Source organism: Tupaia chinensis, unplaced genomic scaffold (assembly GCF_000334495.1).
Source record: "Tupaia chinensis unplaced genomic scaffold, TupChi_1.0 Scaffold144767_1, whole genome shotgun sequence".
NCBI classification, from domain to species: domain Eukaryota; kingdom Metazoa; phylum Chordata; class Mammalia; order Scandentia; family Tupaiidae; genus Tupaia; species Tupaia belangeri.
This window is the reverse complement of record NW_006204627.1, coordinates 466,902-493,792: the sequence shown is the minus strand read 5'-3', so window position 1 is coordinate 493,792 and position 26,891 is coordinate 466,902. Positions and strand designations below refer to the sequence as shown.

The 26,891-nt window shown below is 45.0% G+C and overlaps 2 protein-coding genes across 2 annotated transcripts in view; both read left to right on the top strand.

The window, feature by feature from the left end:
* MICAL2 (microtubule associated monooxygenase, calponin and LIM domain containing 2) overlaps window positions 1–16,676 on the top strand; it is a 181,519-nt gene extending 164,843 nt beyond the window's left edge. The window contains exons 33-35 of the mRNA XM_027767848.1: window positions 7,689–7,788; window positions 9,550–9,623; window positions 13,708–16,676. Coding sequence (XP_027623649.1) covers window positions 7,689–7,788; window positions 9,550–9,623; window positions 13,708–13,892 — 359 coding nt within the window. The 3' untranslated portion in view covers window positions 13,893–16,676. The remainder of the gene's footprint in view (window positions 1–7,688; window positions 7,789–9,549; window positions 9,624–13,707) is intronic.
* A 9,937-nt stretch (window positions 16,677–26,613) lies between these two features.
* Window positions 26,614–26,891, top strand: part of PARVA (parvin alpha) — a 170,788-nt gene continuing 170,510 nt past the window's right edge. Inside the window, 1 exon segment of the mRNA XM_006167423.3 lies at window positions 26,614–26,779. Within this exon segment, the coding sequence (XP_006167485.2) occupies window positions 26,644–26,779 (136 nt within the window). The 5' untranslated portion in view covers window positions 26,614–26,643.

Sequence of the window (26,891 nt, the reverse complement as noted above, 5' to 3'; positions counted from 1 at the left end):
AGCTCTCTTAACAGACCCGATTTAGAAGGACGCACGGGACTGCGAAAGGAACACGTAACCCGGGAGCGGAGTCTGGCTAGTGCCCGTGGGTGTAATGCAGCAAGCAGGCTGAATCTGAAAAGCAACAACGAAAATACTCTAAAGACAGCAAAACAGTGCCTTTAAAGCTGCTTCTTTTGGATTGAGAACGAGCAAAGTATGGGCCCAGTGTTTGTGGCAGATGGTTTAATGTTAGATGAAGCGTGGAAAGCAGAATTTTCAACTCTCAGCTTTTCCGTCTTCTCTGTCAAAAAATGGTCCTCAGTCTAGATATTAAACCAATATCTAGAAGAAGAGCTTGAATCTAGGTAGATGAGGACAATGAGAGCATTGTGAATTCAGGTTTCTAAGCCCAGGTGAGAGACAGTACATAGGCCAACCTTTTAGATGTGGGCATTGTTCAGTCAAAATTAGTTGAATAGGGACCAGCAGATGCTGTAATGGTTATATCGCTGGACTCTCATGGAGTCGACCATGGTTTGAGTCCCAGATCTTGTGCCTTAAAACTCACACAGGGTGTGTGTGCCCAAAATCCTAAGAGGAGAATGGAGAAGGAATTGCAGCATGGCCATCTCCCCGGGGGGTGATTTCTCACTTTCTGTCTCTCTGGCAAGCACACATGCCCTATAACAAAAAAATCTCTCTTAAAAAAATATTAGTAGGGAAACAGCAGTTAGTGTAATGGCTGTGTCACTAGACTCCCACGTAGTCGACCGCGGTTCGTGTCCCGGACCCGGAGGCTTAAAACTCACGCTGGGCGCGTGTGCGTGGGTGCCCAAGATCCTGAGAGGAGAATGGAGGAAAAGGGATTGTGGCATGACCATCCTCCCTGGGGGGTAATTTCTCGCTTTCTGTCTCAATATCTCTCTCTGTCTGGCGAGTGCACACGCCCTATAGCAAAAAAAACTCTCAAAATATATATATATATATTAGTAAAATGAATAGAGTTATTATAGCCCCTGCTGTTGAAAGAACCTGAGATATGACCTCAGTTTTTGAAAATCTTGGAGAATTTCAGAACCAAAGACTAGAGATGAATACATTTTCTATTTTTCATGTGAGAAAGAAACACAAATTCTGATCCTTGTCAACATTCTAGAAAGGATTATTAAAGAAATTGTGAGTATTTCAAAGAATGTGGAGGTTACTAGGAACCAATGGTGTTTACTGAGAAGATGTGAGAAACAAATGTTGCTTCCTTTGCTGGGTGGAGCTGTAAGGTTTGTAGTGCCAATGAATATGGCAGCCGTTGTGGAGTTCAATTTCAGGAAATTATTTTGTTAATCAAAGTTTCCTGTAACAGCTTCATGGACAAGGCAGAGAGAGCAGTGTGGGCTGAATGATACCAATTTAGAATCAGCTCCACCCAAAAGCTGAGCAGGGTCCCTCAGGATGGACCAGATGGCTCTGTTCTTGGTCCAGTCCCATCTGACATTTCGTTTTTTGATATCACAAAGGTACAGGATGCCCATATATCAATTTTGCAGAAATCCCAGAGTGAGGAGAACTCTGTCAGCTGGATAAAATAGTCAAAAGATTTCCCCACAAAGGGACAAAATAAACAAGATATTTAATGGGGTGCATTAGAAGTTGAATTCGATCAAGAAATAGATCAGTTGCACAAATGGAACATGGAGGCATCAGATTTCACCACCAATATGGTGGGAAGACAAGAGCTCATTTATAAACTAGTAAGAGCCTCAGTGAAGAGGCTGCTAACAAGACTTCCGCTACCCCAGGGCACAGGGTGAAGGCGTGTGAGGGCCGCTGCACTCTGGGCTATTGCTGTCTTACTCAACTCTGGCCTGGAAAATCAGAAGGTAAACAGAGGTGGCCAACCTTTACATGAGCAAGTGATAAATGACTCTGCAGAAAGCAAACGTCAGTCAATTCTGAGACTTGTCTTTAAATATCTGATTATGGGGCCAACAGGTATCATGGTGCTTGAGGTGCTGGGCTTCCCACATGGCGACCACAGTTCAAGTTCTGGACCTGGTGGCTTGCCTTCTCACTTTCCCTCTCTCTCTGTCTGTCTCTCTCTGATGAAATCATGTGAAAGAATAATAATGATAATAAATAGAATAAATAATTTTTTAAAAATGTAAAAACTAAATATCTGATCATTTTTCATGTAAAATACACAGTTTTATGTTCTGTTTCCCTCCAGAGCCTAACCCATTGAAGGTCAATAGAAAGAAGTCTTCAACACCTATAGCCCATAGCTGTGGAAGGGGCTTCCCACGCAGCAGGGCGTTCCTTCATCACATGGGGAATTAATTACATGAGAGATTAGAGTGGCTCCCCGTCAGGGAGGAAGAGGTAGGAATGCCTTCATTGGCTCCATGGTTGGGTCAGGTGACCCCTTCCATGATGTATACTGTATAACTTAAATAATGACCATTATCATTATTGAGTTTATATGATGTGCCAGGATTGGGCTAAGGGTGTTGAGCGAATAATCAATCCCACTGTGCTTCACAACAGATGAGGAAACAGAGACTCAGGGAGACCACGTTAACTTCTCAGGCCCCCATAAGGGTAGGTAGAGGAGTCCAAGTTTGGTTTCAAGTCTGAGTCCTAATATGTTTAACTTCTATGTTATATTGGGTTGTCAGAAAAGTCATGTTGTATTCTTTTTCTGTTTTTCTATGCAAAAATGCATCATGACTCTGGTTTATACACTACATTCTTTATTCAACAATTAACACTTTCTCTTTTTTTTCCCCTTTGTTTTTAGTTTTTTACCATAGAGCATATGCATATGTTGGAGAGGAGAGAGACAGAGAGAGGGAAAGTGAGAAGTCACTCCCAAGGGGGATGGCCACGCCACAATCCCTTCTCCTCCACTCTCCTCTTGAGAATTTTGGCATGTACACACATCCTCTGGTATGATTTTCAAGCCACCGGGTCCAGGACTCAAACTGCTTTTGGCCATTTAGGTATCCAGCCACCTTAACTGCCACATCACCTGGTGGCCTCACAATTAAGGCTCAAAATGCCTGGTTCTTTACCTCCTCCCCTCTCTGGGAAACTCTAACTCTTCTATCTAAACTGAGCTCACCTGCTGTCTCCTCTCTGAGGCCTTCTCTCCCACCTCCACAAGAGATTAATTGCTTCCCTCCGTTGCTCCCACAGGAAGGGGCACATTGTATTCTACTTGGCTGTGTGCTGGTTTCCCCCAGTGGACTATAAACTCCCAGCTTCCTAAAGAGCTGCAGCAGTGCTTACTCATCCTTGTCCTTCAGCACCACAAGCCATGCTTAGAAGATGATGGAACTCAATATATTTATGAATTTTTATTCTTTCATTCACTCATTCAAGAAACCTAAGAATCAGGACCAGCAATTGACGTAATGGCTATGTTGCTGGACTCCCATGTAGTTGACTGCAGTTCGAGTCCCAGACCCAGTGGCTTAAACTCACGCAGGGCACCTGTGCATGCATGCCCAAGATCCTGAGGAGAATGGAGGAGAAGGGATTGCAGAGTGGCCGGCCCCCCTGGGGGGGGGTGGTTTCTCGCTTTCTGTCTCTCTGTCTTTTTGGTGAGCGCACATGCCCTATAGCAAAAACCTCTCGAAAGAAAAAGAGAAAGAAAGAAAGAAAGAAAGAAAGAAAGAAAGAAAGAAAGAAAGAAAGAAAGAAAGAAAGAAAGAAGAAAGAGAGAAAGAAAGAAGAAAGAAAGAAGAAAGAGAGAAAAAGAAACCTAAGAAAAGCATCTTATTTCTCTCCCTTTTGCACCTTCCTCTGTAAAACTTCACATATTATTCTCTTACTCCATCCACTTTAATGTGCTTTTGTGTTCCACAGTATGAAGAACAAATCCCTCAGCATTTTCTCTTTTGGGGGCCTTCATGATGAGATTTTCATAAAATCCCAGGCTTCGTTGTCAACCCCTTCATGTCTCCTTAGCCCTTCGGCTCTCTGCCTCTACCTCTTCTTTCCCATCTCCTCATCTTCGCACTGTTCCTTCTTGAAAATGCCCTCTTACATCCTCAGTATTTCCTCGCAAAAGTGTTATCTATTCTTCAGCATCCCAGTTCAGACATCACAAGCCCAGCCTCATGACCTGACCAGGAAAACTCACTCTGTATCCTCAGGGTAGATTGTTGTGGTTGCTTTGTTGTGACCATTTTCTTTTTTCTTTTCTTTTTTTTTGTACAGGTTTTTCCCTTAGGGCCTCTCTGCTCACAGGAGAAAGACAGAGACAGAGACAGTGAGAGGGAAAATGAGAAGTTACCCAACCAGGGTGGATGGCCATGCTGCAATCCCTTCTCCATTCTCCTCCTAGGAATCTTGAGCACACATGCACAAACGCCCAGGGTGATTTGCAAGCCACCAGGTTCAGGACTCAAACTGAGATCGATCATGTAGGAGTCCAGTGACGTAACCACTATGTCATCTGCTGGTCCCTCTTTTTTATTTTTTTTTTTAAAGAATTGTTTGTTGGGAACAGCAAATGGCATAATGGTTATGTCGCTGGGCTCCCACGTAGTCAAGTCCTGGACCCAGCAGCTTAAAAGTCATGCCAGGTACATGTGCAGGTGTGCCTAAGATCCCAAGAAGAGAGTGGAGGAGAAGGGATTGTGGTGTGGTCACTCTTTAGGGAGTGATTTCTCGCTTCCTGTCTCTCTGTCTCTCCAGCAAGCGCATGTGCCTCTAGCAAAAATCTCTCTAATATATATGTATATGTATATATATTTGTTTAATTTTTATTATTATTATTATTTTTAAATTTGCTATAGAGAAAACACACTCACCAGAGCAAGACAGACAGAGACAGAGAGAGAGAGCAAGAAAGCAAGCCAGGCCCAGAACTCAAAACACGGTCGGCCAAATGGGAACCCATCACCTCAACCACCACACTACCTGCTGGCCCCATGACAGTTTTCTAAACTTCTATTTTATTCCAGATTTTTTAGTTTGTCTGATCTAAAAGATGATCTAACAATATCCTTTATACTTTACTACCTCCAAACTTCTTGTGATATGTAATATTATATGTCATTGTATTCCCAGTACCTAAGGAATAGCAACACAGAGAAAATATTCAGTCAATAGATGAATTAAATGAGTGAATAAATGAGTCAGAACTCAAGATCTACATTTTAGCACCCATTTGCCCATAAACTACATGACTTGGGACAATGTATATGAATCTTTCTGGGCCCTGGTTTCCTTATCAGTTAAAAAATGTGGGGGCTGGCAGATGGCATGGTGGTTAAGGCACTGGACTCACACCTAGACTGAGGTTCGAGTCCCAGACCTGGTGGCTTGCTTTCTCACTTTCCATTTTTTTCTCTCTCTGGCCAAATTTCAAAAAATAATAATAATAAATAAAATTAAATATTTTTTTAAAATGTGGACCAGGAGACAGAAAGAAAAGGGCACTGATTTTCATGGCTTATGTGCTCTGTGCAAGACGGAGTGCTGGAGACATTATTTATCTCACATGCTATTGTACTAGGAGGAGGGAGGAAGAGCAAAGGGAGCGAGAGCGAGAGGAAGGAAGACGCACACACAGCAGTGAGGAGCACAGACTTGGGACAGGGCACACTTCCATTCAAGTCCCAGCTCTAACACTTACCGCCTGTGAGCTTGGGAAAGCTGCTCTAATCTTTTTTTTTTTATTAAGAGATTTTTGCTATACAGCATGTGCGCTAGCTGGAGAGACAGAGAGAGACAAAGAGACAAAAAGTGAGAAATCATCCCCCACGGGAATGGCCACATCACAGTCCCTTCTACTTCATTCTCCTCTTGGGATCTTGGGCACGCACACACTTGCACCTGGCGTGAGTTTTAAGTCACTGGGTCTAGGACTTGAACTGCAGTTGACTACGTGGGAGTCCAGCGACATAACTATTACTCCATCTGCTGTTCCCACTCCTTTAACTTCTTAAACCTCTGGTTCTTCGACTCCTAAGCAGTGATGAGGAGAGAACCCACTGCTCAGTTTGTTGAGAGAATGAAATGAGATGCTGCATAGAATATGCACACCCTCCATCTGCTGGCACAATGGCTGCAGATAAATAGCAGCTCATTATGGTACCTGTGTGTCTTATTATTCCAGTTTAACTGATGAAAAAGTAGAGGCTCCAAGAGGTTAAGCATCTTGCCCAAGGTCCCATAAGTCAGTCTGCATTGTTTATACACTCCAATATAAATCCTGGAATGGCCATGAGCTTTGCATACAGCTTGTGTTCCCATTGCTGGGTGATATATTAGAAAGCCACCTCCATTAGGACCAGCAAATGGCATAATGGTTATGTCGCTGGACTCCCACATAGTCGACCATGCTTTGAGTCCTGAACCCAGAGGCTTGAAACTCACACCAGGCGCGTGTGCGTGCGTGCCCAAAATCCTGAGAGGAGAACGGAGGAGAAGGGATTGCAGTGTGGCCATCCCTCTGGTGGGTGATTTCTTGCCTTCTGTCTCAGTCTCTCTCTGTCTCTCTGGCAAGTGCATGCATCCTATAGCAAAAACATCTCTGAAGAAAAAAAAAAAGAAGCAAGCCACCTCCATCTTGCTGCTTCTCAAATATGCCCAGATTTTAACATTTCACTATCAAAACATTTAGTATCTAACACCAAATATCTAAGAAGCATTGCCAATTTTCTCATGATTACTATTCTGCTTAATAAAGGTCATAATCTAAGTTGTAAGAATTATGGATGTGGGGCCAGCACTCAGTTAAGGTGCTAGACTTCCACATGGCTGACTGTGGTTCAAGTCCTAGACCTGGCAGCTTGCTTTCTCACTTTTCTGCTCTCTTTCTCTCTCTCTGTCTCTCTCATCAAATTTAAAAATGATAACAATAAAATTAAATAAATAATTCCTTTTTTTGGGGGGGAGAGGTTTTTTCACTATAGGGCACGTGCACTCGCCAGACAGACAGAGACATAGAGACAGAAAGCGAGAAATCACCCCCCAGGGGGGATGGTCATGCGGCAATCCCTTCTCCTCCATTCTCCTCTCGGGGTCTTGGGCACGCACACACACGCGCCCGGCGTGAGTTCTAAGCCACCGGGTCCAGGACACGAACCACGGTCAACTATGTGGGAGTCCAGCGACATAGCCATTACGCTAACTGCTGGTTCCCAATAAATAATTCTTTTAAAAAGGAATATATGGATAGAACTTTTTCTCCACAAGACTCAAAGTTAATAACATTTACATCATTGTGTGACTTTGACAAAAACCTTTGTGTAAAACCTCAAAATGCCAGTCATCATTCCTCTATGACCAAACATGGTGTGAGTTTCTTTGCTGATGAAGGGAGCTGGGAAGCCCCCAGGCATTTGGTAGGCATTTGAAAAAGGGTTTTCTTTGGTGGAAGATGAGATGCATAAGCATATGTAAGTTGTATGGAGGACACGCAAGGAGGCAGGAGAGTAGGGTGTTATCAAGGTATGCATCCCATGGGGCACAAGCAGTCATGCCCTCAGTGTCCAAGCAGACCTCCCACCAGAGCATCCACAGGTGGGTTTTATTTATCACACCCTTGGCTTTGAGGTATCAACAGGGTGTCAGGGAGTTGCTGCCTGCCGAGCCCTTCTGGCTACAAACATGGCCCGCTACAGTGGCTCCAAACCTGTTTGATCACGGGGAAAGAAATGCCAATCTAACCCATTTGCTGTTGATTTCTTAAGCAGATTCAGGCTCACAGGACGAAGCACAGCTTTTGCAGGAATGGTTTAAGCTGGTCCTGGAGAAGAATAAATTAATGCGATATGAGTCGGAGCTGCTGATCATGTAAGTAAGGCAACACCAGTCGTGGTGAGTCCTCAAAGTACAGGGGCAGGAGGGGCGGCCCACCCTCGCGGGTTGAAGTCCCAGGACTTTGTCTCCCCGTGCATACAGAATAGTGATTGAGGCAAATTGGTATTTTATGTCTTGCATATCCTGCTGGCATTAGTTCAAAGAGTCTTTAGTTGTCTGTTACTCTTGGTGGAGTCCTGTGGCTAAAATAGATTGCAGGGGATGGGATGGAGCAGCAGCCATTTGGATCAGGTGTTTTCAATCCATCCTTCTCTCCCGGGCCCATGATAAAAGATCAGTCGCACCTGCAGTGGGGAAGGTTGTATCTGGCCTCTGAGCCTGAGGCATAGGACGAGCTCACCGCTTCCTGTGGCTTTAATGGAATGAGGGACTGGGGCCTGCCTGGCTATCTTCTCTGAATGAGGAGTTGCAGCCTGTTTGGGCGATCGGGAAGTAGAGATGAATTATCACCACACTCTGAAACATTGAAGGTCAGTAGACCTGGAAGACCATTCTGGAGGAAAGAAAGTGACATTTCGTATAAACCACCTAAGTGCAAGTTGTGCAGGGTGATTTCACTTATGTGGTCTCATTTCATTTTCACCCCCACTCTGAGAGAGAGTCTCTGGAGTTTGTGAAGAGGCATAATACATACTTGCATTCTTCTCTGCCTGGGTTTTCAGCCAGGTGAGAAATAAGACAACTGAGTCCATAGAGGTAATATCAAAATGTCACCTTTATTACAGAGCATGGCAGCTTGGTTAAATCTCCTCTGAGAGCCCACATGGGCTTGCTGCTTCTGTTAGTTTCCTAGGGCTGCAGTAACACACACTTCACACTGGGTGGCTCCCAACAACAGAAATCTGTTCCCTCACAGTTCTGGAAGCCCAAAGTCCAAAATGAAGGCACTTGAGAGTGCTATATTCTCTTTAGAGACTCTAGGACAGACTCCTTCTTTGCCTCTTCTCCTTCTTGTGGCTCCAGGAATTCCTCAGTCGGTGGCAGAAAGAAGGAGAAAGCACTCCCAATGGGGCGTGGTCATGCCTCAATCCCCTCTCCTCCATTTTTCCACCTTGCCACACACATGTGCCTGACATGGTTCTCAAGCTGCCGAGTCAGGGTTTGAACTACACAGTTGGTCATTTGGGATCCAGCTCCTTGAGCCACGTGCCCATGGAGCTGGCCTACCTTCTTGATTTTGTTGCTCCTCATGGTGCAAACACCAATCCCCAGCACTCAGGCTCGACCCTTCCAAAGCAACGCTGGCTCTTCTTCTGAGTCTCCTACAACCATGTGGATAGCTGTCTGAGCTTCACCACCTCCATCTGGACAAAATGTCTCACTTCTGTTTTCACCTTTGTCCTTTATTTACTGCAGAGACCCAGGAGTCGTTAGAAGCAATTCTTGAAGAGTGGGGCTTCCTCTCTGAGCTGCTGTGGTCACTCTGCACTATCCTCTCCTCTCCACCCCATCCCTGCAGGGTGATGTGTGTGGCCCTCCAAAAGCCCACTGAGGTCATGTCACAACCTCACCTGCCCTCCGCCAGGTGGGAACTCTTAAGTTCAGGATATCTCCACAATCCTTCTAGCACCTTCAGTGATTCCCACAACAGCAAATCTTTTAGTTCTGAAATGTTGTAAAACCTCAGTTTTTATAGGAAGGAAATAACACGGTAACTACTATTAACCGTCTTTCATCAAGGTATCTACACAAATGTTTATTATATACAAACTTTAGACATTTTCTCCCACCCAGGGCCCAAGAACTGGAATTAGAAGATCACCAGAGCAGGCTGGAGCAGAAATTAAGAGAGAACATGCTCAAGGACGGTGAGTCTGTGGTCAGTCGGTGCCCTGTGAAGGACACTTGAGCAACGTGGGCTGCACGTCCACCTTGCACTAGCAGTCCGGGGCCCAGAGGAAGTGCAAGCCAGCCTTCGTTTGCCTACCACCTCAAGGACAGCAAGTCTCCATGGAGATCCACTCACTTGGCTACAAGGACAGCATTTTCCTCCATCCCATGGGCAATAGGAACAAAGCAATATATTCACTATTCATTCTCTTATCCTTATATTCATTTAACACACATTTGTTGAGAACCAAGTATGGGCCTGGCACGTGGTGAAAAACAACCCCTGTCCTCTAGAAGCTTGTGGTTTCATCAGAGAGACCAACTCCAGATGAGTGGCACAGTGAGATGGCCAGGACAGAGGTGCTCTGGGAGCACAGAGGAAGGCGGGCCTAATTGTGCAAACACTGGAGGCGGTAAAGGCAACCTTCCCTCCCAGCATGGGCTGGGCCAGGACACCACACATGAGAAAATCATCCCATCACAAGAGAGGAAGAGCTGTAAGAACTCAGTTGACATGATATACTGATACACACCTTCATGGGCTCCAGCCAGAAAGGCGCACCTATTCCCTCTGCTTTGTACCTTTGTGGGGCCAGATTCAAGCATGACTTTCCTACATTTAGATGTAGTTCTAAAAGGCCAAGTTCAATAGTGTCATCCTCACCGTTTTTATGTAGGTACTTTATCCCTGTTTTACAGATTAGAAAATGGAATCTTGAAGAATACAAATAATGTGCTCAAGGTAAATAGCAGGGCTAAGGTTGGGATCAGACCACAGATTCAGGGTCTCCCATTCTTTCTCAAATAGTAGTGATTGACACTTCTATTTCTTCTTCTACTTCTTTTCCTCCTCCTCCTCCTTCTCCTTTTTCTTCTTCAAGAATTACTTTATTGATGGGGCTGGCAGGTGGCGTGGTGGTCGGGGCGGCTGGACTCCCACAAGGCTGACTGTGATTCGAATCCCAGACCTGACAACTTACTTTCTCAATTTCCTTCTCTCTCTCTCTCTCTCTCTGTCTTTCTGGTCAACTTCAAAAAAATAAAATAAAATAATGACAATGACTACAATAAAATAAGTCTTTAAAAAAAGAATTATTTAATTTAATTAATTTTTAATTCTTCTTTAAGAATTAATTTAATTTATTTTCCTACTTCTTCTTCTTTAAGAATTATTTAATTTAATTAGTTAATTTTTTCCCCTCCAGTTCACCAGAGAGAGACAGAGAGGGAAAGTGAGAAAGCAAGCCACCAGGTCTGGAACTTGAACTATGGTCGGCCGTGTGGAAGTCCAGTGCCTAAACCCCACACCAGCTGCTGGGCCCAGAATTCTATTGCTAATACAACCCTTACAGAGTTACACTGTACAGGATGGATGAAGGTGGTATATATCATCTTTTATTTGCCAGAACAGACTGTTATGGTAGACTGTTATGGGTTCGTTTATGGCAAGCCTAAACTAAGAGGGATTTTTAAATTTTTTATGTTGTTTATTAAATAAGAGATACCAATACTGGAATTTGCCTAGGTTACAAACCATACTATATAACCAATCTCTGATTTATACATCTGATAAAATTATTTAATTTGTTCCATTTTAGGAAAGTAAAATAAATACCACTAAAGACTAGCTTCGATTTTTTTTTTTTTAATTTTTACTCAGGAGTGAAGGTCTTACATTTTCTCACTCTTCTCAGATGTACAAAAAGAAAATGTAGTTTCTTTATTTTGTGTGTGTTTGAACTCCTCTCCTAAATAAACTTTCTCCCACTGTAAGGAGAAAAAAATAAGCCTTAATGCCTCTCTGATAAACTCAGTCTGATGCAGTCATTTAAACAGTCTTGTAGGAAATGCTTTAGTCTCTTTGGGACGGAAATGCTCAGTGTGAAGATGGCCACTCATTCCTTTCTCCCTAGGGTGACTGTCAGGTAACTAGGCGGAGTATGTCTGTGTGACTCTGTGGCATTAGGAATCTATGTGGGGTGCTTGGGCTCACTGAATCCTCACACAGCTGTCTCTCTGGCATGGGCTGCCACTCCTGCCGCATTTACAGCTACGGTGTGGGGCCGGTGTCACCCATACCCTGGCCGTTCTCTCTTGGTGTCTTTGGAGCCTGGTGGCATGCCCTGGCTCACTCAGCACACCCTCCATGTAGTGTGGCCAGTCTACTATGGGGTCACCGCGCTGCACAGGGAGCCTCACAGCGGGCCCACTAGCCTTCTATCTTTGGTAGCTTTGGGTAAGTGGCACTTCTAGGCTTCACCCAAAGCATACAAAACAGATGGGAGTTAGGTAGCTGCCACACTGGGACCCTTCTCTGGTGAACTACAAAGTACCACCCGTTTATGGTCAGGGATGCCCTTCAGAATCTTCAACATCCTCAACGAGAGGCAGGCCAAGAGCCCTTTAGTCCACAATGTTCCCACCCAAGGATATAGGTGCTTCCCGTCCCCTGGGACTGCCAAGGCCCAGAATGGACAGGCCAGATCCTAGAACTCACCCCTGCCTTTCTGCTCTTCTCTTCTCCCTCCTACACAACATGCGACACCAAGGGAATGCACTTCATTATTTTCCGGCCACAAGTCTATCTTGCTCCTGTCCCCAACCCTAGAACCAAGCCTGAGCGGAGACAGTGGCACCTCCTCTATCCTGGAAGGAGGCTCACCACCTCGTCCTCAGTGTTGAGATGGAGGGGTGAAGGAACTTAGAATGCCTTCTCCCAAGGCAATAACCTGGTCAACAAGCCTTGAATCTGGTTTTCAAACCCTATCTGAGCATCAGAAAGCCATTACTATCTGTCACTTACTCTCTCTCTCTCTTTTTTATTTATTTATTTATTTTTTTTGCCACAATCTTACCTCCCTTTAGGCCATCAGATGCCTTACCCCAAGAAGGAAGGTCAGGACAGTCTTCCCTGGGTTCACTGCGGGGTTGGTTCCAGACTCTCTGCTGTATCAAAATCTGTGGGTACTCAAGTCCCTCAGATAAAATGGTGGAATATTTGTGTGTAACCTCCACACATCCTCCTGTATACTTAAAATCGTTGCGAGGTCCCTTACAACACCTCATACAATGTAAGTGCTGTGTGAATAGTTGTTATACCCTACTGTTTAGGAAGGGATGGCCAAACAGAAGTCTGTATGTTCAGCGCAGACATAGCACCCACATAGATTCCTAATGTCACAGAGTCACATAAACATGCTCTGCCTAGTTACCTGACAGTCACCCTTGGGAGAAAGGTCCAACTGTAGGGCCCCTACAGCTGGCTGAGTGTGAACCCATGGAACAGCCAGCTGACTGCCCTCAGAAATGCAGAATGGAACTGCATGGGTAGTCTGGAAGCCTCCATCTTTTGGGCAGTTGTAACCTCACTTTGCTTCTGGGTGGACTCTACTCAAAAGGCTACAGTTAGGGCCAGCAGGTGGTGTGGTGGTTAAGATGCTGGACTCCCACCTGGTCAATCCTGGACTGGTGTGGACATGCCCAGAATCCTGAGAGGAGGGTGGAGGAGGATTGCAGTGTGCCCATCCCCTCTGGGGGGGGGTCCTTTCTCATGCACATGCCCTATGGCAAAAACCTTAACATTTTTTTTGTTAAGGCTACAAGTCATCATTAACTAAAAATGCTAAAAGGATTCTCATCACTGAAATAGTAGCCACTGGTGCAGATGGTTTATTTAGAAACTTTTCTCAAAGATTTCTTTGCTGTGGCCCAGATATGTTTATGGAAAAGAGCCTTTTGTTGTGCGGATTTCTTATTCAGGCAGAAAGGAAGGATGGAGGACTCAACAGGGCTTGGCTGTATTTAACCTCTTTTTCTCACAAATGGGTTTTCCCCCATCACTATATATATCTTCTCAGGATGAAAACTGAGCTGACTGACTCACAAAGCAACCCCTTTCTAATCCTCCACTTTCAAGGCAATCCCTTGGTGTTAAATTCGTTCCTTGTTTTCTCCATTGAAATTAAAGGGCAGAATAAATCCGTAACAATCGAGAATGTTCATGCAAGAACTCTCCTGGGCCCCATCTTACCTGAAGCCCAATGTTTTTCTCTTTTTCTTCAGAGAGCCAGAAAGACGAGAATGACCTAAATGAGGAGCATGAAATATTCACCGAGATGATGCAAGTGATTGAGCAAAGGGACAAACTCGTCGAGTCCTTAGAGGAGCAACGCATGAAAGAGAAGGCAGAAGACCAACACTTTGAAAGCTTCATATTCTCCAGGGGATGCCAGCTAAGTAGGACGTGAGCAGTGCCATACTCCTTCTCCCTCAAGGAAAGCCAAGGACAAGAACAGGCCAAGCACACCTCAAATTCTCATAGGCCCTTATGCGAGAGTTATCATTCCTTGAACTCAAGTTCCACCAGATTGCATTTTTTTCATTAAAATTTTCTCATACGCACTACAGCTTCCCAAGATCCTTCCAGTGATTATAATGAAGAAAACACAAAGACGCTTTGAAATTGGCAGTCAACTTCTGCAGGACTCTAGACTAGAGGTGTCCTTGGCAGGCTCCCAGCAGTGTTTTCCCTAGAAAGTGACAGAGACTTGACTTCCCTGCTGTTTTCATTATTTTTCCTCCCAATTTATTGAGTTACACAGTTTAAGATTTTTAAGAAGCTGCCTTTTCATTAATATACTCATATTTGCCTTTTTTGCATGGATGACCAGTTTCCAAATGTCAGAAAGCAGCAGCAGCAGTTAAAAGATTAGGTTAATATTTAAATTGTGTTTCCAGAGAAAGAGGAAAGACCTTGAGATTACTGATTACAGAAAGCAAATAACTCCTATAGCAGGTGTTAATTCAATCCAGGGTGAATTTAATTTACCAGGTGTATTTATAAGCCTTAATATAATATACATAAGCACTGAGGATTTAATAGGACATTTGAGCCTTAATTTTATTTTAAAAAGAGAGACTAGAAAAGGGGGATAAAACTTTACCTTCACGTTGGCAAGAGTGTTAGTTTTTACCAAATACCATTGGCTTAGAAAAGTGTTTTGTCTCCATAATATTCTCTGTATGGTCCCTGAAACATAAAGAAAAGCTTTTGTAGAAAATGAATGATTTTGAAGGACATTTCTATAAGCATTGGTGGTGGCAAAAAGGGAAACTCATTTGTTGATAAAATATTGGTGAGTTGGAGCTGCTGCTACTGAAATAGAATACACTCACGGGGCAAGACACACTCTCAGTGGTGGTCTTAGGCCCACGCAGAGAAGACCCTCTGACCTATTCTAAGGATTGCCTCAAAGAGGACAAAGACAAACCCTCTCCCAACTTCAAGGGAGAGCCAAGTGCAGTGACCCCCATTTACCCAATCTCATATTGGATTATGGGTTTTAAAATGACCTTTCAATGTGAAAAGAAGGATGGGAGAAGAGTTTGTACACGATCCATCAGAATTCCTGGCACATTTTGGTGGCTCACATGGGGACCAAAGATGAAGTTTTTAAACAGTGATGTATGTCATAAAGTATGTTTTGTCTTTTTTTCTCAGTGGGATTATTGGAAAATTTAGTTTGTCATTGACCAGAGGGAGACCAAAGAACTCTGTGGGTATGTCTGGCCTCTCTCCTCTCTATGAGTGTTTAAATGGGTCATTGCACTAAAGGTGCTTTGCAGCACTTGGTTTTGACTCGAGACCACATTTTGCTCAGTCTAAGTGGACCCACGGACTGCTTCTGAGATGCTGTCTGTGTAACAACGCTGGCCAGCTGACAAGCCAGAAATTAGACATGCAACTGGACTTCCTGAGTCAGCCAATGTTTTAGGTAGTATTTAAATGAAACCTTTTCATGGCAAACCAAGTCCCAAAGGTTGCAATTCTTTTGTTTTGTTTCTCATTTTTTGTTTGTAGGAATCAGGTCTGCCAGTGCCTGAATTCTGTGAATAGGGAATACATGGAGACATCTACCTACCTATCTACTTAGGAACATTGTACCACTTCTGGTTATTTGTTTATTTTTATTTATTTGTATATTTGGTGGAAATTGTCCATATGATTTCCTCGTAATTCTGTGTTATTCTCTTGTGTTATAAGTTGGAGGAGATCTATTAGCAGAAAGAAGTTGGTGTGTAAGCTATTTAATACACAAATAACCCAGGTGTTTGGGACAGTGAATTGTATAGTATTAAAAACAGAGGGATATAGTTAAAGTGACGATTATGTTTTCAGCCATCAGACATTTATTGGTAAGAGTAAAGATGTACTGGAATGTTCATTCATTTTAAGAAAGAGATAAAATTTAAGCTTTCACTCTAGAATATGCAGAAATATTCAAGCTCAATCTTTTCCGTCAATTTTATAAAAGTGTACTGTTTGATGCTTGCGTACATTTAACAGATGATGCTCAAATGTACAATGCCTGTGTTGTTACTGTATAGAAGAATTAATTGTCACTTATTTTTCTTTCCATCTGAAAGAAAAATTTTCCCAAGGGGGCAAGAAAGAGGTTGTTCCTTGGCTCTAGTATTCTGATACAATTCGCTCACTTGCCTCCATAGACTGTGTTCTATGGTTTAAGGCTCAATTTTATCTGACCGAGGTAAAACAGAAACCTCAAACTTAACAGTTTTATACGGACATTGTTTTACTCAGTTTTACCAATATATAAAACTATTTCAATGGCATTTCCAAAGGACACAAATGCTGCTGGCTGTTGAACTATTTTAAATGATTCCATTCCTTATTCACAATAGAAAATGTTCTAAAACCCTTTAAAGGTAGAGTATTATCCATTTTAAAGATAATTCCATTGTATATAATACGTGTAGGATTATGGTAAAACAGATAGGGTTTTCACTGCCATATAAAAGAGCACTTACGAATGTGATCAAGGACAAGCAATTCAGAGCTCTGAATGGAACATAAAGCCCCAGCTTGTGGTCATATTTCACCTCTAGGAAGGGCTCATGAAAGTTACAAGGTCAGAAGTTTATGTAAGTTGGACCAAGAGAACAGCTCTTTTTGTTTTTTTTGGAGAGGTTTTAGCTATAGGGTGCGTGCGCTCACCAGACAGACAGAGAGAGACATAGAGACAGAAAGGGAGAAATCACCCCCCAGGGTGGATGGTCATGCCGCAATCCCTTCTCCTCCATTCTCCTCTCGGGATCTTGGGCACACAGGCATATGCGCCCTGCGTGAGCTGTAAGCCACAGGGTCCGGGACATGAACCACGGTCAACTACGTGGGAGTCCAGCGACATAGCCGTTACGCTAACTGCTGGTTCCCAAGAGAACAGCTCTTAAGCTTGCTCTCTCAAACCATCCTCTTACTGATCTGTTTGTTGAAGATTCTCTAAATGTCTCGTGGTTCTGCAGCCCTGTGCTAGGTGTTGCAATACGGAAAGAGTATTAGTTCTCTGTACCACCTCCAAATAAATACAAAGATCAAAAAAGAAGTACCATCCCTACATACATGAGAAAGAACTGTTTTGATCATAAGTATCAATCTGTTCTATTCAGGTTTGTCTCAAGCATGAAGAGGTATAACCCCCACCATCGCAGTGCTTCTTTGGCGATAAAAATAAGTTAGTGTTTCCATAACTGTGAAAAATGATATCAGGTTGTACTGTTTCATTTAAACCTTGACTTTGGCAGTGTTAGGCTGCTTGGGATCAATCAATGCCAAGATGCAGCATGTTAATTGCAACTGAGAAAGGAAGTGGCAGGTGTTTCCAACTCTGATGAGCTGCGGTGAAATTGATGTTTTCTGCATTCTGGAGGCAAATGACAATTCAGCAATGTTTCTCTTCCCGGGAAGCAGATTTACAGGCTTTTCCTTCCAAACTGAAAATGGCAGCATGCCCCACCCAGGTGGCTGATCAGAGAACTACCTCAGCAGGGCAGAGGTGGCAGGGGCAGCTGGGGCACCACATGAATGGAGAACGTGGCCTTCATTGGATGTGGTAAGCTCAAATGGAGGAGTTTATTGTCATCAGAAGGTTCATGTGCAGGGGAAAGTGTACTATTTCACCTACTGGTTATCATCTAACCTCACTGCTGAGTAGCTTGTAAAAGATTAATTTGCTCCAACAATTGGGAACTGTTCAAGTGGATGGAAATGTATTATATGTGCACTGTTATAAATACTGAAATGAACCAAAAATAAATGGTTTTGTGTCCCAGGAATCAAATCATTTTCACGTGGGCTGGGTCTGGCACCTCCGGGGCAGCATCCATTTCATTTCTTTCTTCTTAGGGAAGCCCTAGGTGAGGCTTTGATTTCGTGTGGGAGTCTGAATTAACGCTGGGTGTTTTCGTACCGTGGGGACTCCTGGAAGGACTCACCTGTTTCACAAATGGGATTTGAAGTGGGGAGGGGTGAAGAAGGCCCAACTCAGGTAGAGTCTGTCAGCAAAGAAGGCTCTTTTCAAGGCTGGGGAAGGGGAGGAATGAGACTTGTCCTAGCCACATCCTCCTGTGTATCTCGCCTCTTACCTGATGAAGCCTGGCTTTGTATTCTATTAACTTACCGGGAAGGCTCCCTTCTGCACAGAGCTGGCCTCTGTAACTCACACGCCTTCAGAACGGAGTTTGTTTTTCTTCTGTTCTTAACCCCCTCGTGCATGCAGATCTGAGACTCTGAGAGCATAATCTACCACAGTTGCCGTATCAGGTTAATCAACCTAGCCAGTTTCAGGAGCTCCCATCATTCCACACTAACATATCCCATTGTTTGTAAACTTGGGCCTTTTCAAAGATGTGAAATGATTTTATTTTTCCATTGAATTTCAATGAAAAATATGCGTGACGGCAGGCGAGACTCTTGTTTTGTAAGCACTAATGTGCTGGGCATGGAGCTCCTAGCAAGAGCTGACCTCCTTTGCTGGTGCTTTGCAAGTTTTCCATGGGCACCCTCTGGGGCTCAGCTGCCCTCTTCCTGCTCACAGGGCCAGAGATTCAGCCCTTCTGCACCTGCTGACTGCAGTTCACGTCTCTGAGCCTTCAAGGCATGCTTGGAAATGTCATGCTCATCCCTTCTCCAAGACCATTTCATAAAATAATAATAAAAAGGCAAAACTGATGGCACCAGAGCACCTGTGGGAGCCCTCTGGGCCTGATAATGGTAATAGTTGCTGTGAATTCTCTTCTGCTGGGGTCTGTACTAAGCTCTGTGAGAGCATCATCCCATGTAATCCTGACGGCAAAATCTAAGACAAATGTTGGCACCATTTTGAGATGGTAAGACTGAGACACAAAGAGGCTCGAGCACTTGCCTTGGAAGGAGTGACTATACCCCGGTGTCTGCATCGAGAGCTGGCCCTCGGCAGGTGGCCTTGCTTTGTGTCCCAACCCAGACATGTGCCTCATGCTCACCCGTCCTCAGATGGGTTCCCACTGCCATCTCCCTAAGACACGAGTGCCCAGCCCTGCTCAGGGGACGCCTGGGAAGAGAAGCCAAAGCTGCCACTTGAACAACTGGCACTTGTGTCTCCTCAGTACTGCAGTGACATTCCAAACACAATAGCCCATGTTGAGCATAAGTAATTCAGGGCTTTACTTCCGGTTTTGCCACCGCTCGTTGGATGACATGGAACAACTCAGTTGTGACTCACTGTCTACATCCGTGCAATGGGACTGAGCCTCCCTCCTCACTCCTTCCCTCCCTCATAGGTATCTTGCAAGAGTTAGTCTGCTGTATGGAGGTTCCACTTTGAAAATGAGATATAACGTCGTAATTAATTTCATAAATGGCCGTGATGAATCTTGAGCCATTCTAATCACAGCAGCAGAAGTCAATGCTACCAGTCGCAGCCAAGTGGCTAACAACGGGCAGTCTCCACCAGAGGAGATACAAGCAGGAAGCTCGGTCAGGAAACACACTCCTCGGAGCTGACCCCTCTCTGACTTGTCCGACTTGCCATCTGCATGTGGACTCTCTTTGGAGACCATTCCTCTTTTTTTTCTTTTTTGCAGGGAGAGAGGTTGTTTGCTATAGAGCACGTATGCTCACCAGAAAGACAGAGCGAGACAGAGAGAAAGCAAGAAATCACCCCTTAGAAGGAATGGCCATGTTGCAATCCCTTCTCCTCCATTCTCCTCTTGGGATCTTGAGCACACACGCACACACACATGCCAGGTGTGAGTTTTAAGCCGCCAGGTCCAGGACTCGAAGTGTGGTCAGCTGCATGGGAGTCCAGCGACATAGCCATTACGCTAGCTGCTGGTCCGGAGACCATCCCTCTGAACCAGCTTCTCCTGACCTGATGGCCAGCTTTTACACAGCCCTTTGGCTAACAACTCTTCAAGTACACCCTCGAGTGTCTTCTGAAGATGCCGTCTGGCTTTGGCGATGGGTCCCAGCTCATTGTCAGACACGATACTTCTGACCTTCCTCCCTGAAACAAAGCGTCTGAGGCATGGGCAGCTTTGCATTGTCCCCAACCAAGGTGGCACTGGGCACTCTTGCTCCTCCAGGCCACACACCCTAGAGATGGGAAGTGGGAGGAAGGCCTTCCTCCTCAGATCACACCAATCTAGGAAGGGGTGGAGGACACTCAGGACCTCACGTGTAATCTCAGTGGCCGGTGGCATGGACTGCACACCAGTGGAATTGCTGGGCCCAGGTGTTCTGCCAGGCTGACTCTAAAGTGCTCACCCCTGCTTCTTGATGTCCTTCGAAGTTTTGTCTCAGCTCTGGTCCCCTGGCATGTTCACCATTCCTCTGCTAGGGGACGCAAGTAGGAGATGCTGATCCTAAGCCTTCAGCTCTATGGCTGGCACTCAACGCTCATGCCCAGGTGAGAAAATCACTCTGCCAACATCGATGGTCCCTTATCAGGCTTTCGAAGGGAAGGTAAGCAGAGTACCTGTCTCAAAGAACTTGAGACCCATTCCCTCTGGCTGGATCCAACGCTGAGTGGCATCATCCTGTGTGAGCCTCAAAAACATGTCCACCCTCAACCCAACATGCTTCCAAATAAGGCTGGAACACTACAGCTCCCTCCTGCCCTGTGCCTTTCCTACCCACCACAGAAGCTCTTGCTCCCACCCCTGCCACCTGGACTGCCTTCCCCTAGACAAGAAGGACTGCTAGGGGATGTGCTCACTGGCAGCCTGGCCTTCCCAGGCCACTGCTAACACCCCAGAGCTCCCAAGGGGGGTGTGTGCAATAAGGCTTCTCATTAAGACCCCCACTCCAGAGGCATCTCCTCTCCCATTCCTTTCGTCCTGAGAACACACCTTGTTCCCAGTGATCAAAGAGGTCTGAAGAGGCTCTGACCATTCCTCTGCTCCCCCTCCTGCTTCAATGTGGTCAACCTCTAGTTATTGATTTGAATCTAGACTCTATAAAACTTTCATGATCTGCAGGGGCTCCCGTTTTCTCCCTTAGGTAGCATATTCGTCTCCCAGGGCTACCAGAATGAAGCACCACAAACAGGGTGGCTTTGAACAACGGAGCTTTGTTCTCTCACAGTTCTAGAGGTCAGAAGCCCCAAATCAAGGTGTGTTTGGAGCCATGTTTCCTCTGGGACTCTAGGGGAAGATTCTTCCCTGCTTCTTCCAGTCTGGTAGTCAGTTGCAGGCATTCTCTGACTAGTGGCGGCATAACTTCAATGACCATCATCTTCCTGTGTCTCTTCATGTCGGCTTTCCTCCGTGTGTGTCTGTGTCCAGATTTTCTTCTTCTCAGAAGGCACTGGTCTTATGGGACTATGTACCCACCTCCTCCATACTAATTACAACTGCAATAACTGTATTTCCAAATAAGGTCTCCTACTGAGGTACCAGGGATTAGAACTTCAACTTTACTTTCTTAGAGTTCACAACTCAATCCATAATTAATGCCATTCACATTTAGTAAAGACACATGTCTCTGGTGAAATCCTCTTCCATTTTGACTTTAATTTGTTTTGGAATGATTGTTTTTCTAGTATCTGTGTGTGTGTGTGTGTGTGTTTTAATAGGTATTTGTCATAGGGTGTGTGCACCTGTTGGAGAGACAGAGAAAAGGAAAGTGAGAAATCACCCTCTGGGAAGCTGGCCATGCTGCAATCCCTTCTCCTCCATGCTCTTCTCGAGATTTTGGGTATGTACCCTGGGTATGAACGCACATGTGCCTGGCACGATTTTCAAGCTGCTGGGTCCAGGACTTGAGCCATAGTCGGTCATGTGAAAATCCAGTGCCTTAACCTCCACACCACATGGTGGCTCCCCAATATCCTGAATTTTTAAGCTCTACAATAAAAATTAGCATGGTTAAATAAAAAGAAAACAACGCAAAAGCAAAGTTACCTTAGATTAGACAGATACAGATTACACACATAATTTATGAAGTCTGTTTGAATAGAGCGCCTAGATTCCAATCCTTTCTCCCTTGTCTTGTTTCTTGCTGTTTCTTTCACTATCTTTTAATGATTATCCTAGAGATGACACTGTGATCCTTGATTTATCAAAGTCCAGTAAAAATTGTTACTTGTACTTCTTCCCAGACTGTGCTTGGATCTTAAAACACTTAACTCTGGTTGCTCATTTTCTAGCTTAAATGCTTCTGCTTTCGTGTATTTCTATTTGATTTATATTGTTAAAACCTCATACACAACTCCTTTTGTCATTTTTGTATTGTTAACATGCTTTTAGATTTACCCATCTATTGCTTCTTAGTTCTTCCGCATGCCTCTGAGCTTCCATCTGGGTTGATTTTCCTTCTGCCACATGCTTTAGTAGTTCCTTTGGTTTGGGTCAAATATTAATATTTTTTTCTAGTTGTGTGTGTACGTGTGTGTATGTGTGTGTGAACTGAAAATGTCATTATTTTCTCTTTGTATACTAGAGTGGACTCTTGCAGGGTCTCAGTTAAAGCAAGGCTTACCGAAGTCTCCTGGATTGATGGCACCTGAACTTTTGTCTACTAATCCTGAAGTTGGCAACAACCCAGCTCAACCACTCAGCTTCTCAGCTGCCTCTTCTGAGATTGGCAGATGCCCTAAGGGAAAAGAGGTCCCAAGTGACAAGCTGACTTCTCTGGGGCTTCTCCTTCTCCAAGGCCCTGTACATTCTGTTTGTTTTCTAGTACTCTCATACACATTGCTTTTACATTTTGTCCAGCTTCTCTAAGAGTCCTTGGGGGCAGGATTGGCCCGTATTACAGTTTGATCATCCAAGAAGCTGAAAACCCATCTGCCGTCGATCTTTCCGGCATGGTTTCTGGAAGCTGCCACAGAACTTTTGCTTACATCTCATTGATCAGAATTTAGTCATGTGCTTGCTGTAGCATCTTAGTTGGTTTTTGCACGTTAAATGGAAATTCAAACTCTGAGCTGAGTAGTTTATTTATACGGACTCTCTTGGTCCTCTCAACAACTTATGAGGTAAGTATTCATTTTATGGTAAGAATACTGAGGCACAGAAAGGTTAAATAATTTGCACACAATTATACAGATATTTGATGGCAGAATGGAGAGATGAGCTCACATCCTTTACCACTGCACGATTCTACGTCATAAATCACAAAGCCCTGACTATTGGAATTATTAAGAGAAAACGACAGTACTAGGATAGGAACAAACCTGGGTGGCTGGGGGCTGGGGGAAGCACATGTTTAGCTAGAAGTAGGATCTCCTAAGGGAATAGCTGGGGACAGAACTGGCCTAGTTTAGGGCCTATGGAGTTTTGAGTGACAGGGGCTACACAGGAAGTTGGGGAAAGAGGCTATAGAATTAAAAGAGACCCTGCAGAGTATGTAGTCCCATGACTTTATTGTTAAGAGTTAATCATTTCTGTGACATATTTGTAAATCTTTAAAGTACAATATGCATACAGAAAATTGCTCCAATTAAGTGTGCACTCTTTTTTTTCTTTTTTTGGAGAGATTTTTGCTATAGGGCACGTGTGCTCGCCAGACAGACAGAGAGAGACAGAGAGACAAAAAGCAAGAAATCACCCCCCAGGGAGGATGGCCATGCTGCAATCCCTTCTCCTCCATTCTCCTCTCGGGATCTTGGGCACGCATGCATATGCGCCCGGCGTGAGTTTTAAGCCACTGGGTCCAGGACTCAAACTGCGGTCAAATACATGGGAGTCCAGCGATATAGCCATTATGCCAACTGCTGGTCCCAAGTGTGCACTCCTAATAAATGGAGCAATTAATTTTTTGGTAAGAATTAGTCATTTAATTTTATTTCTTCTTCTTCTTCAATTTGACCAGTGAAAGAGAGAAAGAATGCACGAGGTCTGAGATTTGAATCATAGTTGGCCATGTGGGAGTCCAGAGCCCCAACCACCACCCCATTTGGGTTCCTCCATTATTATTATTATCATTTTTTTTTTTTTTAGAGATTTTTGCTACAGGGCACGTGCAGTCACCAGAGAGATAGAGAGAGAAAGAAAGCGAGAAATCACCCCCCAGAGGGGATGGCCATACCACAATCCCTTCTCCTCCGTTCTCCTCTCAGGATTTTAGGCACACACGGTTTCAAGCTGCTAGGTCCAGGACTCGAACCATGGTCAGTCATGTGGGAGTCCAGCAACATAACCACTGTGCTAAATGCTAGTCCCCTCTTCCATTAATTGTTAAAGTGAATACATCCGTGTAACTAGTAGAAGAAACAGAACATTGCCAGCTCCAGTAACTTCCCTGATGTCCCCCTTCTCCCAGCCTCCACTCTGGCCACTGACTTTCCAAGGCTGATCACTATTCTGACGTCTAACATCTTAGATTTGTTTCATCTATTTTTGAACTTGATATAAATATAATAACACAGTATGTGCTGTTTGTGTCTGCTTCTGTTCACACTACATTATACTGTGAGATGTATTTTTATCACTGCTTGTAGTGGTGAGTTGTTCATTCGCATTATTGTGACTATCATACTTTATTGGCTCAACTGTTTATAGGCATTTGAAAGGTGCTCTTATAAGCGTTCTAGAATGTGTATCTGGGTGCACAAATGTACTCCTTTTTGCTGGGTATACGTAGAACTGAAATCACTGGTCGTAAAGTATGTATAACGTCTGCTCTAGCAGGTATTGCCTTGCGTTCATTACGTAGATGATGGAAACGAACGTACAGGAAGTAAAGACATTGGCTTAAGATCACCTAGCTCCTAAGCCGGGACTGGAACTGGGGTTTATTCCCTTCTAGCACAGTTTGTGTAGAAACATGTGTCTGTACAAATTCCTAGGGGTTGTTATGCACAGCAGGTTTGAGAACCACTTTCTGTTTGAACCACTTCATTTTGTAGATGAAGAAATAAAGACCCAGAAAAAGGGAGTACACACGTTCCCAAAGTCCCACAGCCATCGGGCTGCATGTCTCCTCATTCTCTGACAACCTCCCAAGACTGCAGATCAGATTTTGGAGCTGTCCTTATGCATTTGATATCCTAAACAAAAATGAGTAATGATCGCCCTGAAACATAATTTTATTTTGTCTCCTCACCATCTTTTCAAGATTCATGGTGGGTGGACTAGGGTGGTTATCTTCCCAGGCTAGCAGTCAACAGGACTTCTCTATTTTCTGTTAGGTAAGAGGTACCAACTAAAGTCTAATGTTCAAAATTGGGAAATGTGGACTCTAAAGCAAAGATAAAATGAGTATATACTCTGCTAAGAGTCTATCGATCATCTTGTTTTTATTGCTTCTTAGGAATTGTGGCTTGTGTGTTGGCTAAGTTCAAGCCAAGACAGATGGGTATAAAAGGCTTTAGTAACTTCTTGAAGGAAGCTGGCCCTGAGAGAGCTGCAAGTGGGGGCTGGGAAGATTCAAGGTGCAGGCAGCTAGTCCGCATGATTCTCCACTACTTGGACCACACGGTTTCTTGCACACAATTTCTTTGCTCTCTCATCTCTCTACCCATCAGCATGCAGTGGGCTAGAACAGGGACGAACAACCTTGACTGTGTGAGCATCAGCTCTGACCTCCCCTTCTAAATCTCTCCAGCTTAGCAGGGATTCTTGATAGAGGCATCTGATTGGCTGTTCTCCAGACAAGCATGAAGGCTCTTTGGGTCAGGTGTTTACCCAGCTGTAGCTAGAGGGCAGGGGCCACATAGAGAAAAGTTGTCAAAGGGTGTGTGTGTGTGTGTGTCTGTGTGTATGTGTGAGAGAGAGACAGACACCAGAATTAGTGAACACTTAAGATGGGCCAGCACCATAAGTGCTTTTGGTAATTCCCAGTATGAGTCTTTGAACACTGTTTAGTGTGATTCTTTTGTTACTCCACATAAGTCTGGTTGCTTATATTCGGGCAGGATAAATTTGGGGGTGGGGGAGCCCACTTTTGCACACACACATATCCGCTCAGGTTCCTACCAACAGGTAGGATCCTCCTCTTTACAAACCATTGAGTTGCTACAAACCCAGATGTCTTGCAAGAACCAGCAAGAAGCTCCCACGTGCCTGCATGAACTGCAGACTTCTCAGCTTTGGATGCGGGTGGACAAGACGAGGTTGACAGCTGTGAACCCCTGCGGAGTGTCTGGTCTCGTCCAGTCTGGGGAGCCTGAACACATTTCGTTCACACTGATTACTTCTCCAGGAGCTAGTTCACTCTCTTTCGTGGACATGGACGTACATGGCTGCAATACAGGCGAAGGACAGAGCGCCTTACGGAGCAGCCCCAGCCAGGGCAGGAGGAGACAGAGTAGCAGGAGTGGTTCAGTTCAGATCGGTTCAGATCCTGATTTATGCTGGAATGTGCGCCCGGGTGTAGTGCAGGGAAATAAGGCTTCCAGGCTCCATCGTCCCAGCCTGGAAGGTGGAACACACACACACAGCCGCAAGGAGCAGATTTGGGGTGTCCTCCCTGCTTTGGGCAGCCCAAGGGCTCAGTCCGGCCCGGGGCTCGGGCCTAGAGCGCGCAGCTCCTACCAGGGCGGAGGGCGGCGCGAGGGAGGGAGCGAGGGAAGGGAAAGGCGAGCGTGAGCTGCCTCGAATGCTTGGAATAATTCCGCTTCCGTTTGGAAAGCCGCAGCCTCAGTCCCGCCGCGTCCGCCCAGCGCCAGCTCCGCGTCGCAAGCCGCCCCCCGCCCGCGGGCTGCCTGCTCCGCCGCCATGGCCACCTCCCCGCAGAAGTCGCCCTCGGTCCCCAAGTCCCCCACTCCCAAGTCGCCCCCTTCCCGCAAGAAAGATGACTCCTTCCTGGGGAAACTCGGCGGGACCCTGGCCCGGAGGAAGAAAGCCAAGGAGGGTGAGTGCTACCGGGCCGGGCAATTGCTGGGGGCCGGGGACCCGCAGGCCGGGGGCCCGCGGGCCGGGGCGCCGGACCGGGAGGGAGCGCGCTGCGGGTGCCCGGCACTGTA